Source organism: Neophocaena asiaeorientalis, unplaced genomic scaffold (assembly GCF_003031525.2).
Source record: "Neophocaena asiaeorientalis asiaeorientalis breed wild unplaced genomic scaffold, Neophocaena_asiaeorientalis_V1.1 scaffold962, whole genome shotgun sequence".
NCBI classification, from domain to species: domain Eukaryota; kingdom Metazoa; phylum Chordata; class Mammalia; order Artiodactyla; family Phocoenidae; genus Neophocaena; species Neophocaena asiaeorientalis.
The window spans coordinates 127,832-142,735 of NW_020174277.1; the positions used below are offsets into that span (position 1 = coordinate 127,832).

Sequence of the window (14,904 nt, forward strand, 5' to 3'; positions counted from 1 at the left end):
GAGATGCAAGAGAGGGGAGATATGGGGATATATGTATATATATAGCTGATTCACTTTGTTATGAAGCAGAAACAAACACACCATTGTAAAGCAATTATACTCCAATAAAGATGTTAAAAAATATATATTTGTAAAAAAAATGACATAGACTGGCTGAATGGATACAAAATCAAGACCCGTATATATGCTGTCTACAAGAGACCCACTTCAGACCTAGGGACACATACAGACTGGAAGTGAGGAGATGGAAAAAGATATTCCATGCAAATGGAACTCAAAAGAAAGCTGGAGTAGCAATTCTCATATCAGACAAAATAGACTTTAAAAATGTAAAATAGATAGCTAGTGGGAAGCAGTTGCATAGCACAGGGAGATCAGCTCAGTGCTTTGTGACCACCTAGAGGGGTGGGATAGGGAGGGTGGGAGGGAGATGCAAGAGAGAGGAGATATGGGGATATATGTATATATATAGCTGATTCACTTTGTTATGAAGCAGAAACAAACACACCATTGTAAAGCAATTATACTCCAATAAAGATGTTAAAAAATATATATTTGTAAAAAAAATGACATAGACTGGCTGAATGGATACAAAATCAAGACCCGTATATATGCTGTCTACAAGAGACCCACTTCAGACCTAGGGACACATACAGACTGGAAGTGAGGAGATGGAAAAAGATATTCCATGCAAATGGAACTCAAAAGAAAGCTGGAGTAGCAATTCTCATATCAGACAAAATAGACTTTAGAATAAACACTATTACAAGAGACAAAGAAGGACACTACATAATGATCAATGGATCAATCCAAAAGAAGATATAACAGTTGTAAATATTTATGCACCTAACATAGGAGAACCTCAGTACATAAGACAAATGTTAAAGCCATAAAAGGGGAAATTGACAGTAACACAATAAGAGTAGTGGACTTTATCACCCCACTTTCGCCAATGGACAGATCATCCAAAATGAAAATAAATAAGGAAACACAGGCTTTAAATAACACATTAAACAAGACGGACTTAATTGATATTTATAGGACATTCCATCCAAAAACAACAGAATACACTTTCTTCGTGAGTGCTCATGGAACATTCTCCAGGATAGATCATATCTTGGGTCACAAATCAAGCCTTGGTAAATTTAAGAAAACTGAAATCATATCAAGTATCTTTACCGACCACAGTGCTATGAGACTAGACATCAATTACAGGAAAAAAACTGTAAAAAATACGAACATGTGGTGGCTAATCAATACATGACCAAATAACCAAGAGATCACTGAAGGAATCAAAGAGGAAATCAAAAAATACCTAGAAACAAATGACAATGAAAACATGATGACCCAAAACCTATGGGATACAGCAAAAGCAGTTCTAAGAGGGAACTTTATAGCAATACAATCCAACCTCAAGAAACAAGAGGGCTTCCCTGGTGGCGCAGTGGTTGAGAGTCCGCCTGACGATGCAGGGGACGCGAGTTCGTGCCCGGGTCCGGGAAGATCCCACATGCCGCGGAGCGGCTGGGCCCGTGAGCCATGGCCGCTGAGCCTGTGCGTCCGGAGCCATCAATTAGAGAAAGAAGAATAAAATAACCCCAAAGTTAGCAGAAGAAAAGAAATCATAAAAATCAGATCAGAAATAAATGAAAAGGAAATGAAGTAAACACTAGCAAAGATCAATAAATCTAAAAGCTGGTTCTCTGAGAAGATAAACAAAATTGATAAACCATTAGCCAGACTCATCAAGAAAAAAAGGGAGAAGACTCAAATCAACAGAATTAGAAATGAAAAAGGAGAAGTAAAAACTGACACTGCAGAAATACAAAGGATCATGAGAGGTTACTACAAGCAGCTAAATGCCAATGCACAACCTGGAAGAAATGGACAAATTCTTAGAAAAGCACAACCTTCCAAGACTGAACCAGGAAGAAATAGGAAATATAAACAGACCAATCACAAGCACTGAAATTGAAACTGTGATTTAAAATCTTCCAACAAACAAAAGCCCAGGACCAGATGTCTTCACAGGTGAATCTACCAAACATTTAGAGAAAAACTAACACCTATTCTTCTCAAACTCTTCCAAAACATAGCAGAGGGAGGAACACTCCCAAACTCATTCTACGAGGCTACCATCACCCTGATACCAAAACCAGACAAAGATGTCATAAAAAAAGAAAACTACAGGCCAATATCTCTGATGAACAAATAGATGCAAAAATCCTCAACAAAATACTAGCAAACAGAATCTAACAGTACATTAAAAGGATCATAGACCATGATCAAGTGGGGTTTATCCCAGGAATGCAAGGATTCTTCAATATATGCAAATCAATCAACGTGATACACCATATTAACAAATTAAAGGAGAAAAACCATATGATAATCTCAATAGATGCAGAAAAAGCTTTTGATAAAATTCAACACGCAATTATGATAAAAACTCTCCCAAAAGTAGGCATAAAGGGAACCTACCTCAACATAATAAAGGTCATATATGACAAACCCACAGCCAACATCATTGTCAATGGTGAAAAACTGAAACCATTTCAATATAGTTTTGGAAGTTTTAGCCACAGCAATCAGAGAATAAAAAGAAATAAAAGTAATCCAAATCGGAAAAGAAGTAGTAAAACTGTCCCTGTTTGCAGATGACATGACACTATACATAGAGAAGATATTTGCAAATGAAGCAACTGACCAAGGATTAATCTCCAAAATTTACAAGTAGTTCATGTAGCTCAATGTTAAAAAAACAAACAACGCAATCCAAAAATGGGCAGAAGACCTGAAGAGACATTTCTCCAAAGAAGACATACAGATTGCCAACAAACACATGAAAGGATGCTCAACATCACTAATCATTAGAGAAATGTAAATCAAAACTACAATGAGGTATCACCTCACATTGGTCAGAATGGACATCATCAAAAAAATCTACAAACAATAAATGCTGGAGAAGGTGTGGAGAAAAGGGAACCCTCTTGCACTGTTGGTGGGAATGTAAATTGATACAGCCACTATGGAGAACAGTATGCAGTTTCCTTAAAAATCAAAAAATAGAACTACCATATGACCCAGCAATCCCACTACTGGGCATATACCCTGAGAAAACCATAATTCAAAAAGAGTCATGTACCACAACGTTCACTGCAGCACTATATACAATAGCCAAGACATGGAAGCAACCTAAGTGTCCATCAACAGATGAATGGATAAAGAAGATGTGGCACATATATACAATGGAATATTGCTCAACCATAAAAAGAAACGAAACTGAGTTATTTGCAGTGAGGTGGATGGACCTAGAGTCTGTCATACAGAGTGAAGTAAGTCACAAAGAGAAAACAAATACCGTATACTAACACATATATACGGAATCTTTAAAAAAAGAGGTTCTGATGAACCCAGGGGCAGGACAGGAATGAAGACGCAGATGTAGAGAATGGACTTGAGGACACGGGGAGGGGGAAGGGTAAGCTGGGACGAAGTGAGAGAGTAGCACTCACATATATACACTACCCAATGTAAAATAGATAGCTAGTGGGAAGCAGCTACATAGCAGAGGGAGATCAGCTCCGTGTTTTGTGACCACTTAGAGGGGTGGGATAGAGAGGGTGGGAGGGAGACGCAAGATGGAGGGGATATGGGGATATATGTATACATATAGCTGATTCACTTTGTTATACAGCAGAAACTAACATAACATTGTAAAGCAATTACATTCCAATAAAGATGTTTAAAAAAAATAGAAAATTTTTGGTCTAAATTAATATTTTAAACTGCAAATTTCATTTCCACCATTAATTTATGAAAAGGGTCTTTTATTTTCCTTTTAGACAAAGGTTACAAATTGGTTTTTGTCAAAGTGGTACACCACTCCTCTGAGTTTAATTCCCTAATAATTTTACTTTATGTTAAAATTATGACCTGAAGACAGAAGCAACTAGAACAAGGTTCATTGTGTGATTGCAGGAAAAGGAGGGACACAAAGTCAAGTTAAGGACAGAAAAGCTCATCTTCTATCTCTTAGCTAGTAACATTGCCTGCTTGGAATTCCCCTGCATCCCACTGGATGTGAAATCTGAGACTGGTCTTCAACTTCCCATCTAAGATACAGTTCTGATCCTGAGTGTTTAACATCCTAACTCCCTAATTTGAGTTGAATTCTTTTAACTGTAATATTAGTAGGTGAAATTCTGAAGCACCGTCAGGAAAAGTTTTGACCATTTGCCAAACTGTAAGTGATTTATTTAAGATATAAAGCAGGTAAGTCTGGATCCAGAAAAAAAGCATAGAAACATGTTGTTTCTGCATAGAAAGGAGGATGCTGCATGGTAAAAGGAGCACATCTCAAGTAGAACCTCAAAATTTCTCTTGGTCCATAATGGGAGAGACTAGAAAGAATGATAGGCCACCTGTAGGGTCAAATATTTATCCTAATTATGTCAGGACACTGTATTCTGAATCCACGCAGGAGACCCCCTCCCTCCCTCACAGGGACTTGTGGCTTGCCCTTGTCACATTTCAGCTCTGCACTCACCAGCTGTGTGACTTTGGGCAAATCCTTTCACCTTTCTGAAATTTGATGTCCTCCTTGTAAAATGGGGATGATATTAATTCATTACAAGTATAAAGAGCTGTGGGAATTTTTCATTCCAGGTGCAGTATGTCTATGTTCCTCACAATAATCTAATGAAGTGCTGTTAACGTCTTCAGCCAAGGATCATCGGAAGCACATCCAGGGATGAACAAGTTGGTTGTATTGTTCACAAACTCACCATGGGGAATCATGGGTATCTCAATATGAAGATGTTGGAACCAAAGAAGCAGAACCTGTTGGTGAGATCTTTTAAGAGATTCACTGCAAAGAATTAGTTTACACAGTTGTGAGGTGGGCTAGGCAAGTCCAAGACCCATAGGGAGGGCTATTGTCAGGAAAGGCAGGCTGGAAATTTCAGCACAGGCTGAAGCTGCAGCCCACAGTGAAATCTCTTCCCCTCAGGGAAACCTCAGGTCTGCTCTTGAGACTTTTCACCTGATTCGTCCAGCCTCACCTAGATTATCTAGAATACTCTCTCTTACATAATGTCAACTGATTTGGGACCTTAATCACATCTATAAGATAACTTCAGAGCAACACCTAGGTTAATGTCTGAGTGAATAACTGAGGACCATAGCCTAGGCAACACATGAAACAGACCCTTAAACTATTATAGGATTTGGGCTTGTGTTCGGTGATCTTGAGGAGGATTTAAGAAACAGAGACTTTGTTCTTAATTGGATTCTCTCAAGAAGTGGGTGGTGAAGTGGGGTAATTCTGTAATCGGGCATCTTAATAAATCTTCCCTAGGAGGAAGGAAGATTATACTGAGGCTAAAGCTGTAATTAGGAAAGAAGCAGAGGTCATTCATATTATCTAGGGAGAAGTACGCTTGGTCATTTTTGTGATTTGGACACAGTTCATGTTTTGTCTGTGTTGAGACATGATTACGGAGTGGCCTTGTTTTCTGCTTTGATAGTCAAAGCAGAAAGGCTGATGGTCACAGAATGGCTGTCTGATGCTGTTGCTGTACGACATTGCTTATGTTCAGCGAGAAAACACCAAAACCTAGCTATGAGTCGCAGGCCAGCTCCTGGCAATACCAAGGCCTAATTAATAGTCCCAGGCAGCTCCCAGATGCCAGGGCTTTTTCTGTCTCACTCTTCTTTATAGTCTTTGTCACTGTGAGGTAAGACAGTGCTGAGAAACTGGGGGCCATCTAACAGGGACAGGGGGATTGATTCTAAATGGAACCCCATTAACCGGTGGTTTCCATAACACACAGAAAATCAATTCTTCTGAAAAAGTAAGTTCCCCACTAAAAATTGTCTTTCACTTTAGCTCAGTCCTTAGTCCCTCACAAATACCTGGGGTTTTAATGTGGCAGGATAAAGAATATTAAAATATCCAGTAGATTAAAGGAAGAACATTTTCTAAGTCAGAACAATTCCCTGAATTCTACCCTCAATATTTGACTTGACATTCTTAAGTTTAAAAAAATTATACAGCATGCCAGCCAGAGCTTTCTTTAATGTAATCAATGCTCTCCAAATTCCTTTAAAAGTAGATAGGTTCACCAAAATATAGAGCATAAAGAATACTCAAGACAGGGAAAAAATTCAAATGAAAGATCATGCAGTTACTTTAGGCAGCATTACACGACATTACAAGTACTTTTATTGCCCTGGGTAATTTTAAAAGCTTTTGAGAGTACGAAAAGAATAATTTACTCAACTGGATTCCTATAAGTAGAAAAGGCAAAGGTATTCCTTGGCTATCACCAGCAGAAATCACTTGGATCAACTCAATATTTAGAGAATTCCATATGCACTATGGAAGCAAAGAGAAAGACAGTTAACCCACATAAGGAGGCAAGAGAAATGGGAGGAGGTGGGGCCTGCCAGGGAGGGGGACGAACTCAGGGGAGAGACCCTGGAAGTTATAGCCCAGAATATCCTGTCGGACACCATATTAGTGATGACTTCATCTGTCCACGAGGCTGCTCAGAAATTCCCAGCCCTCTTGTCACCAGCAGGCATACACATAAGTGAGAAGACTCTGATTTAATACCCTCCCTCCTTTCATAGAAAATTCCCTCAGGTCCACTCTGAGTGGAGGCCGCCTCAGAACCAAGAAATTTCCCAGCCCCTTCGAGGCCTCTTAGTACAAAGTCTTCATCTGGCAACTGAGGTGTCATCATAGGGGATTTTTCTGATTGGCCAAATCCTGACCTGGCAGCGTGTGGTTTGGGTGTCTACAGAGTTCCTTCTCAGCTCAGCCCTCATCATTACTCTGCAACTCAGAACGGCAACTGCTGAGACCACCCTAAAAGAGGATGGTCCTGAACAGAGCTCTGATTCTGGGGACCCTCACCCTGACCATCATGATGAGCCCCTGTGGAGGTGAAGACATTGTGGGTGAGTGCATGGTTGAGGGACGTGGGGACTAGAGTTGGGGAACAGGGAATTGAAGGGAAAAAAAGACAGAGTTTGGCCTAGAAACAATAGCGACTCCTCAAAGCGTTCTCAATATTAAGCAAATCTAAAACTTAGAGTCATTCCTCCTGCAGGAAACCAGAGTCCAGACCCACTCTCTCTGCTACTTGTGCTGTTGCAGAGCTCACCAAGGACATTATTCTGTTTCTGATATTGGATCCAGTGAATATGTCCTGGAGGGCTCTAGCGCATTCATTCATTATTGCCTCAAAGATTAGAAACGTTTCCATAAGTGGATATTTTGTTACTAAAATTTTATGAACTATTGCTCCCAAATTTCTCTGAGCAAATGTTGAAGCTTTTTGTATATTTCTCCTAAAGTGTATCTTGGGGCAAACAGTTCCATGAATTCTGTATACTGTGTAGATACAAAGAAGGGTGACCTTTTCAGTCTCAGATCTACATACATTTTCATGCTGTCATCTCGCACAGGTGGGGAGAGGGTAAGCAAGCCCAGCAGAATGCCTTTACACAAGGCGTTTTACCACAGGGTCCTCACTTAACCTCAGTTACCTCATACATGTCACTTCACAAATAACCGAGTAAAAGACGTGTGTAGAAATGCTTTCTAAGTGATTAAGACACACAAATGTCAAAGATTATTCTTATTTTTTTAGTTTTACCGTTACAAGTGTAGCTTTGCTTTATTTTCTTTAACAAAGTAAGAAATTTCCTTATTTTTATTTTAAAATTGAGAACTTTATGATAAGAAACTTGATGAATCAAATTACATTGTTTTCAAATTGTTAGCCCAAGTTACCAGTTCTTTGCCCCATCTGAGGAAGTCCTTCAAGAAGAATGGTCAAGCACAGATTATTTATTTGGTCCCTTAGGCCCCTCTGCCTTTGCTGTCCCCCTCCTTCCACCCTCCTTTCTTACATTCCTTCGTCTTCCTTTCCTTCCAGGAGCCATCCCTGGCCCACATCTTTGTTATTTTATAGACATTGAGTGAGTTTATAAAAACCAACGTAGAAAGGCCAGGTAGTTCAAAAGGGAAGTGAAATGGAGGGTTACTCTAATCGTCAAGCAACTTTGCTAACCATGAATGCTCCCATTCTAATTGTGTGTGGTAGTGGAAGTTTCACGTACTTCTCCAGAGCACTTCTAAATTTTGTTTCTTCAGCGTCACACTAGAGTGTCCTGGTCAGGCTCGACTTCCTCATTGGGCACAGGGGACACAGGCCAAGGGCCTGCAGTGCTTATAGGGCTCCATGAAAATATTTTATTATTTTAATTAGAAAAAAAATGAACTTTTAGGGTAGAAGAAAATGTTTTAATTTTTAATTTAGCCTAGATTATATTTGTCTTTATACCAGTATGACCATAAAATATGACTTGTAATATTTTTATGGAGGAAAGCTTGCTTATGCAACAGCGCTTAGGGCTCACAATCATACTGCAGCCCTGGTCACTGCTGATTCTGGTTGTCATATAATTCTGCTACCTCTGTGCTTGTCAGTCTTCCCCAAAGTCTCTGTGATCCTCAAGAATAGTAATTGACATTTTGTACACATTTTTGAACGCGCAGCAAGCTAAGTTTGGGGGATGCAAAAATGAAAAGACATGCTATCTGCCCCATAGAGTGTACTAAGATTAGTAATGCTAAGAAAATGGTGCAGAAAAACAGAAGGAGTATTGCTGAGCAGGGCAATGGATGCAGCTGAGGCTGAAGCTGTAAAAGTGATTTGGTTCCAGTTGGCATAGCAGTGCGATGCTCTTCAGTGCTGGCAACTCAGGACAAGTAGCCGATGAAGAGAATAATTGCATACATTCATGGTGGAAAAGGAGTCAAGAATATTCACTACAGGGATAAGGAGGCTACGTTGGAAGGCCTTTTAAGTGATCAGCCAAGGGGTCATGCTGGGTAATGATGAGGAATAGATTGACTTGAAAGCAGGACACTGGGATGGAGAGGTTGGAGGTTATAATGTGAGCAAAAACATGTGTAATGAGAGAACTTAGCTAAAAAGTTCGTAACTAAGCAGAAACTTCAAGAATGAACTGGGGCTTCCCTGGTGGCACAGTGGTTAAGAATCCACCTGCCAATGCAGAGGACATGGGTTCGATCCCTGGTCCAGGAAGATTCCACATGCCGTGGAGCAACTAAGCCCGTGCACCACAACTACTGAGCCTGCACTCTAGAGCCCACAAGCCACAACTACTGAAGCCCACGCATCTAGAGCATGTGCTCCACAACAAGAGAAGCCACCACAATGAGAAACCTGCTCACCTCAACGAAGAGTAGCCCCCACTGGATGCAACTAGAGAAAGCCCGCACACAGCAACAAAGACCCAACACAGCCAAAAATAAATAAATTAATTAATTAATTAAATTTTAAAAAAAGAATGAACTGGAGGTGTCCAGGAAATCCTAACAGATAATTTCATTTCAGGGGGAAAAAAAAAAAAAAACAGACCCCTGCAAAGACCAAGGAACATGAGAGGATAATGTCATTTGGTTTGATTAATAGATAAGGTCAGATGAGGCTGTTGGATACATCCATACCAGAATTCAGCACAGTACACTGTACTTGCTCCTTTACTCACCTGACTCTCCCGTTAATCAATATTCTCCTTGTTGGCAGAGACCATGCCTGATTGATGTTTTACTCTTTGCCTCCCACAATGTCTGAAATCCTGTTGATGCTCAGTAATTGAGGAAGGAAGGAAAGAGAAAATGATAAAAGGCTTGTATGTGTCTGGACAAAATTGTCCAGTCAGGCTTACTTGAGTAGAGTCCAACTGAACCGGTTGCCATTCTGCTTTGGCATCCTCAGAAAAGTATATTGTCCATTTGAAGAAAACAGCAGCACAGTACCTTGAGTCCTCAACAAATACGTGTTGAGTCAGAAAAAGAAGTTTAGTAACCTCCTTAAAGAAAAAAGTAGGGGTGGGAAATAACAGAAATCCAAAATAAAACTTCCATTTCTTACTTCAAAAGCAATCAAGCACTCTCCTTTAAGGATCACTACTGTTAACAAAACAGACAACTTAAAACCACTGTTTATTCTTTATATGTTTTGTAATACTGTCACTGTCCTTGTCATACTCGTTCTTACACCCTGTAACAGTTAGAGGAAACTCTTTTAAAATAATAAGATTCCGTGTGCTTTTCCTTGGTTTAAAAAAAATAAGATGGGGCTTCCCTGGTGGCGCAGTGGTTGAGAGTCCGCCTGCTGATGCAGGGGACACGGGTTCGTGCCCCGGTCCGGGAAGATCCCACGTGCCGTGGAGCGGCTGGGCCCGTGAGCCATGGCCGCTGAGCCTGCGCGTCCGGAGCCTGTGCTCCGCAACGGGAGAGGCCACAACAGTGAGAGGCCCGCGTACCACAATCAATCAATCAATCAATCAATAAGAAATGAATCTTGTATAGAAAACGTTCTGCTCTGAGCCAGTCCAGAGGGGAGAGGAACCATAATGAATGTGTTATTAACTGATGAAAGAAGTAAGTGAGAAAGAAAACTTATGAAGCAAAGGGAAGTAAACTAACACCATGATCATTCATTCATTCCCTTATTTCTTCTTTCTTTCCATTATGATATTTATCACAAGCCTACAATGTGCCAGGTACTGAGCTGGACATGCAGGAAATAGCAGTAAACAGGGCCTGTGAAAAGTCCACCCTTCTAAGCATATGTTATAGTGGAAAGACAGACTGGATTCTAACAGGACAGCTACCAACACTGAGGGCGAAGGAAACAGGTGCTGGGAATTTTGCTTCGAGACTGTGCCAGAGGTGAAGACTACAATGTTTGAGAGTTGTTTCTTCTGTAACTTTGTTTAACATGGTTCTTTCCTCTCCCTCTGTTTTGCACCTTCCTGCCCCTCACCTTCACTTATCAGCTGACCACGTTGCGTCCTATGGCACAACTATCTACCAGTCTTTTGGGCCCTCTGGCCAGTACACCCAAGAATTTGATGGAGATGAGCTGTTTTATGTGGACCTGGAGAAGAAGGAGACTGTCTGGCGGCTGCCTGTGTTTAGCGAATTCACAAGTTTTGACCCACAGGGTGCCCTGAGAAACATAGCTGTGGGGAAACATAACTTGGATATCCTGATTAAACGCTCCAACTTTACCCCTGTTACCAATGGTAGGTGTCCACCATTCTGCCTCTCTTTACTGAAACTATTGTTTCATACCAGGCCTCACTCTCTTGTTCCCTAAGGAGAGATACCCTTCACCACTCTATAAAACTCTCTCCTTTCCAAGGAGTCCCCAGATTTTCTCACAGTAATTACTGAACCCTCATCCTCCCTCTTCTCAAAGATCACATATTTCCATGTAATATAAGGATCCCTACTCCCATAACATATCCCTTGAATCCCTCAAGGAGGAGTCCCACAGACCTCCCTCCTTAACAAGCATGCCCACAGAGAACATGGGGATAAAGCAGAGGCAGTGACTAGCATCTCCCAAGCAAAAGGGAAACAAGAGCTCTTCCACTGTCAGACTGGGAAATGTTGGTGGGAGGGCTCCCCCAGGATGCAATGCAGAACCTCAGGGCAGAGCTATCCTCATTTCACATCAGTGCTGTTTTCTCACCACAGAGGTTCCTGAGGTGACTGTGTTTTCTAAGTTCCCTGTGTTGCTACGTCAACCCAACACCCTCATCTGTCTTGTGGACAACATCTATCCTCCTGTGATCAACATCACATGGTTGAGAAACGGACACACAGTCAGAGAGGGTGTCTCTGAGATCAGCTTCCTCACGAAGAATGATCTTTCCTTCCTCAAGATCAGTTATCTCACCTTCCTCCCTTCTGATGATGATGTTTATGACTGCAAAGTGGAACACTGGGGCCTGGATGAGCCACTGCTGAAACACTGGGGTATGTACGAGTTCCACCCCTTTGATACTTTCTCTTCTCTATCAAGTACAGAATGTCCTGCCTTTTAGCCCCTAAATCACATGGTCCAGAGCTTGTTTTCCACACTTCAAGTGTTTCTAAAGATATACTTCCCTCTCTTCCCTAAGCCTGCTGCCCTGAGTCTTTGCAGAATGAAACCTGCTCACCTCAATGAAGGTGCCATCCTGCCCCATCCCAAACACATGCACATGAACCAACACTCTGTATTCTGAGTTTTACAACTTCACTTTTGCAGAACCTGAGATTCCAACGCCTATGTCAGAGCTGACAGAGACTGTGGTCTGCGCCCTGGGGTTGACTGTGGGCCTCGTAGGCATCGTGGTGGGTACTGTCTTCATCATCCAAGGCCTGCGCTCAGGTGGTCCCTCCAGACACCACGGGCCCTTGTGAGTTGCACCCTAGAAGGGAAGGTAAGGATTCAGATTTGTCAGCATTGGAGACAGTATAGGAGGAAAGAAAGTGGGAAGAGGTTTGTGGACTCAAATGTGGTTGAAAAGTTGAGGAGAACTGGGAAAGGTCATGACGATTGCACAGAAGGCCCCTAGGACTCATCAGTCTCATGTCTGTCCTGTTGCAGGTGCACTGCCCGTCTACCAGAGCAGAAGAGTGGACATGCTAGATGACCTAGAACTATCTTCATATAGCTTCTCTCCTCTTACACTCCTCCTCTCACCTCTTCTCTGGGACTTATCCCTTAAAGCTCACATAGACCTCGGAATTCTCCCCCTGACCACCTGATGATTTTTTTCTGTTCTCAATAGTTACATACCATGGGATCACTGGCGTGTTCCACCCAGTTACCTAATCCCTAGTGACCCTGATCCAGTATCATCATGGAAGCAATGAATCCTCCTTTTATTGAAACTTTTCCTGTCTTTCATCTCAAGGCTGACTAGGACCTTGTTCCCTTATGCTTTAGGCCCCTTAATTTCGTTTCTCAGATCATGTTTCATGCCCAGTAACACAAGAGCAACCTGTGTAGACTAATAATATGTTGTTATCTTAGCTGAGATTATTATTTCTCTCTTCCTTCTGTTCCCATTCTTGGCACTGTCACCCACCCCCCTAATTCAGGCATCATTGAAGATAATATATACTCTTCTCCCATGGTGTAGATTTGTTATAGCAGAAATACAAAAACCAAGAAATAAGTCTGTACTCATCTTAATATAGCTTTTAAAAGTTATGACAGAGGCTTCCCTGGTGGCGCAGTGGTTGAGAGTCTGCCTGCCGATGCAGGGGACGTGGGTTCGAGCCCCGGTCTGGGAAGATCCCACATGCCGCAGAGCAGCTGGGCCTGTGAGCCAAGGCCTCTGAGCCTGCACGTCTGGAGCCTGTGCTCCGCAATGGGAGAGGCCACAACAATGAGAGGCCTGCGTACCGCAAAAAGAAACAAACAAACAAAAAAAATTTTTGTGAGACAATCAGAAATAATTTTAGGTGTGGTAATGGCATTGCTGTTATATTTCTAAAAAGTTGTTATATCTTAGATTTTCATAGCAAAATATTTATCAATGAAATTATATATTGTCTAAGATTATCTTTAAAATAACCCAGTATGCATATAATATTAAATGGGTGGGTTTACAAAATTGTCCATGAACTGATCATTTTTAAAACTGGACTGTTGATACATGGTACTATTCTCCCTATTACTGTATATAGTTGAAATGTTCCATAATACAAAGGTTTTTTTTTTTAGATATTCCAGGAAAGCCAAAAGAAAAAATAAGCAGAGAAGCATTCTGTTTGAAGTTATTTTGGTTTTTAAGGTTTTCCTTATTTGTATTGCAGTTAAGAAACACTGAGTATCCAAATCCTGTTCTACACCATAGAACCTCTCAGAAATGTAACCCTAAAGAGTGTGTATACAACAAAGAATAATAGCAAAAGAAAGCAAAGTAATGCTCACTTTATTATTGGTTGGGCTAAACCCCAAACTTTATTAAATATAATTACTAGTTCAATCTATAATGTAAAAATGGTCACTTAGAAGCGATGCTGTGATACATACCATACTACATTCTGAGTGTATTAAAGTAATGTGAAAACAGATACATTTATTGTCTTTGAAGAATTTACATTCCAATAGGAGGAAGCATACATACATGAAACAGTTTCACAAACATACAAGTACAAACTCTGAGGAATTTATAAAGGAAAAGAACAAGGTAATGTGAGACAGTATTGCACAGGAACCAAGTGTAATTTGGTGTTTAGAGAAGGCTTGTATAAATGTCTGAGATGAAACAAGATGGTTTACAGTAAGTGAAGGACGAGGTTAAAGAGGGCAGAGCAAATGTTTGAGAAATCTAACAGTATGAAAGAGAGTATGAGGAACTTCCCTGGTGATCCAGTGGTTAAGAATCTGCTTTCCAATGCAGGGGACGTGGGTTCGATCCCTGGTCGGGGAACTAAGATCCCACATGCCCCAGGGCACGCCACAACTACTGAGGCCATTTGCCACACTAGAGAAATCTGCACGCTGCAATGAAGAGCCCGCGCGCCACAATGAAAGATCCCGCATGCCACAACTAAGACCTGATGCAGCCAAATTAAAAGAGAGTATGACAATAAAATAAAACAAAAATTATTACAGTTTAGTAGAGAAAGTTTATGTAAGAGCAAGCAAGTTATTTCAATTCTTTCTAATTAGAATCCTTAGTGAAAAGATACTTCCTCTATAAAAGTAATAATGAGGGGCTAAAAAATTGGAAATGTAATAGAAAGAGTAAAAAAACAATAGAATAATATAAAAATTATAATAATAGAATTATTATGATGTAATATAAAAATTAAATCAAGAAAACCTCCTTGAAATTTTCTCCCTGAAAAAGAAGACAAAGAAATGTAATATATGGTAGAAAAGATAAGACACAGAGAGTAGACCTGGCAACATCAAGTAACAGAGCTAGAGAGGGAAACAGAAAAATGAAGGGGGAAATTTATGAAAACAAGTAAAGGATAATTTTCCAGACATAAAAGACCTAATT

The 14,904-nt window shown here is 40.7% G+C and overlaps 1 protein-coding gene across 1 annotated transcript; it reads left to right on the plus strand.

Moving 5' to 3' along the window:
- The first annotated feature begins 6,812 nt into the window (after positions 1–6,812).
- On the plus strand, positions 6,813–13,968 carry LOC112406850 (HLA class II histocompatibility antigen, DQ alpha 2 chain). The gene is made up of 5 exons (XM_024755860.1): positions 6,813–6,963; positions 10,885–11,133; positions 11,591–11,872; positions 12,147–12,321; positions 12,489–13,968. Exons 1-4 carry the CDS (start codon positions 6,882–6,884, stop codon positions 12,299–12,301), a joined length of 768 nt encoding a protein of 255 aa, XP_024611628.1. The 5' UTR covers positions 6,813–6,881; the 3' UTR covers positions 12,302–12,321; positions 12,489–13,968.
- The last annotated feature ends 936 nt before the right edge of the window (positions 13,969–14,904 follow it).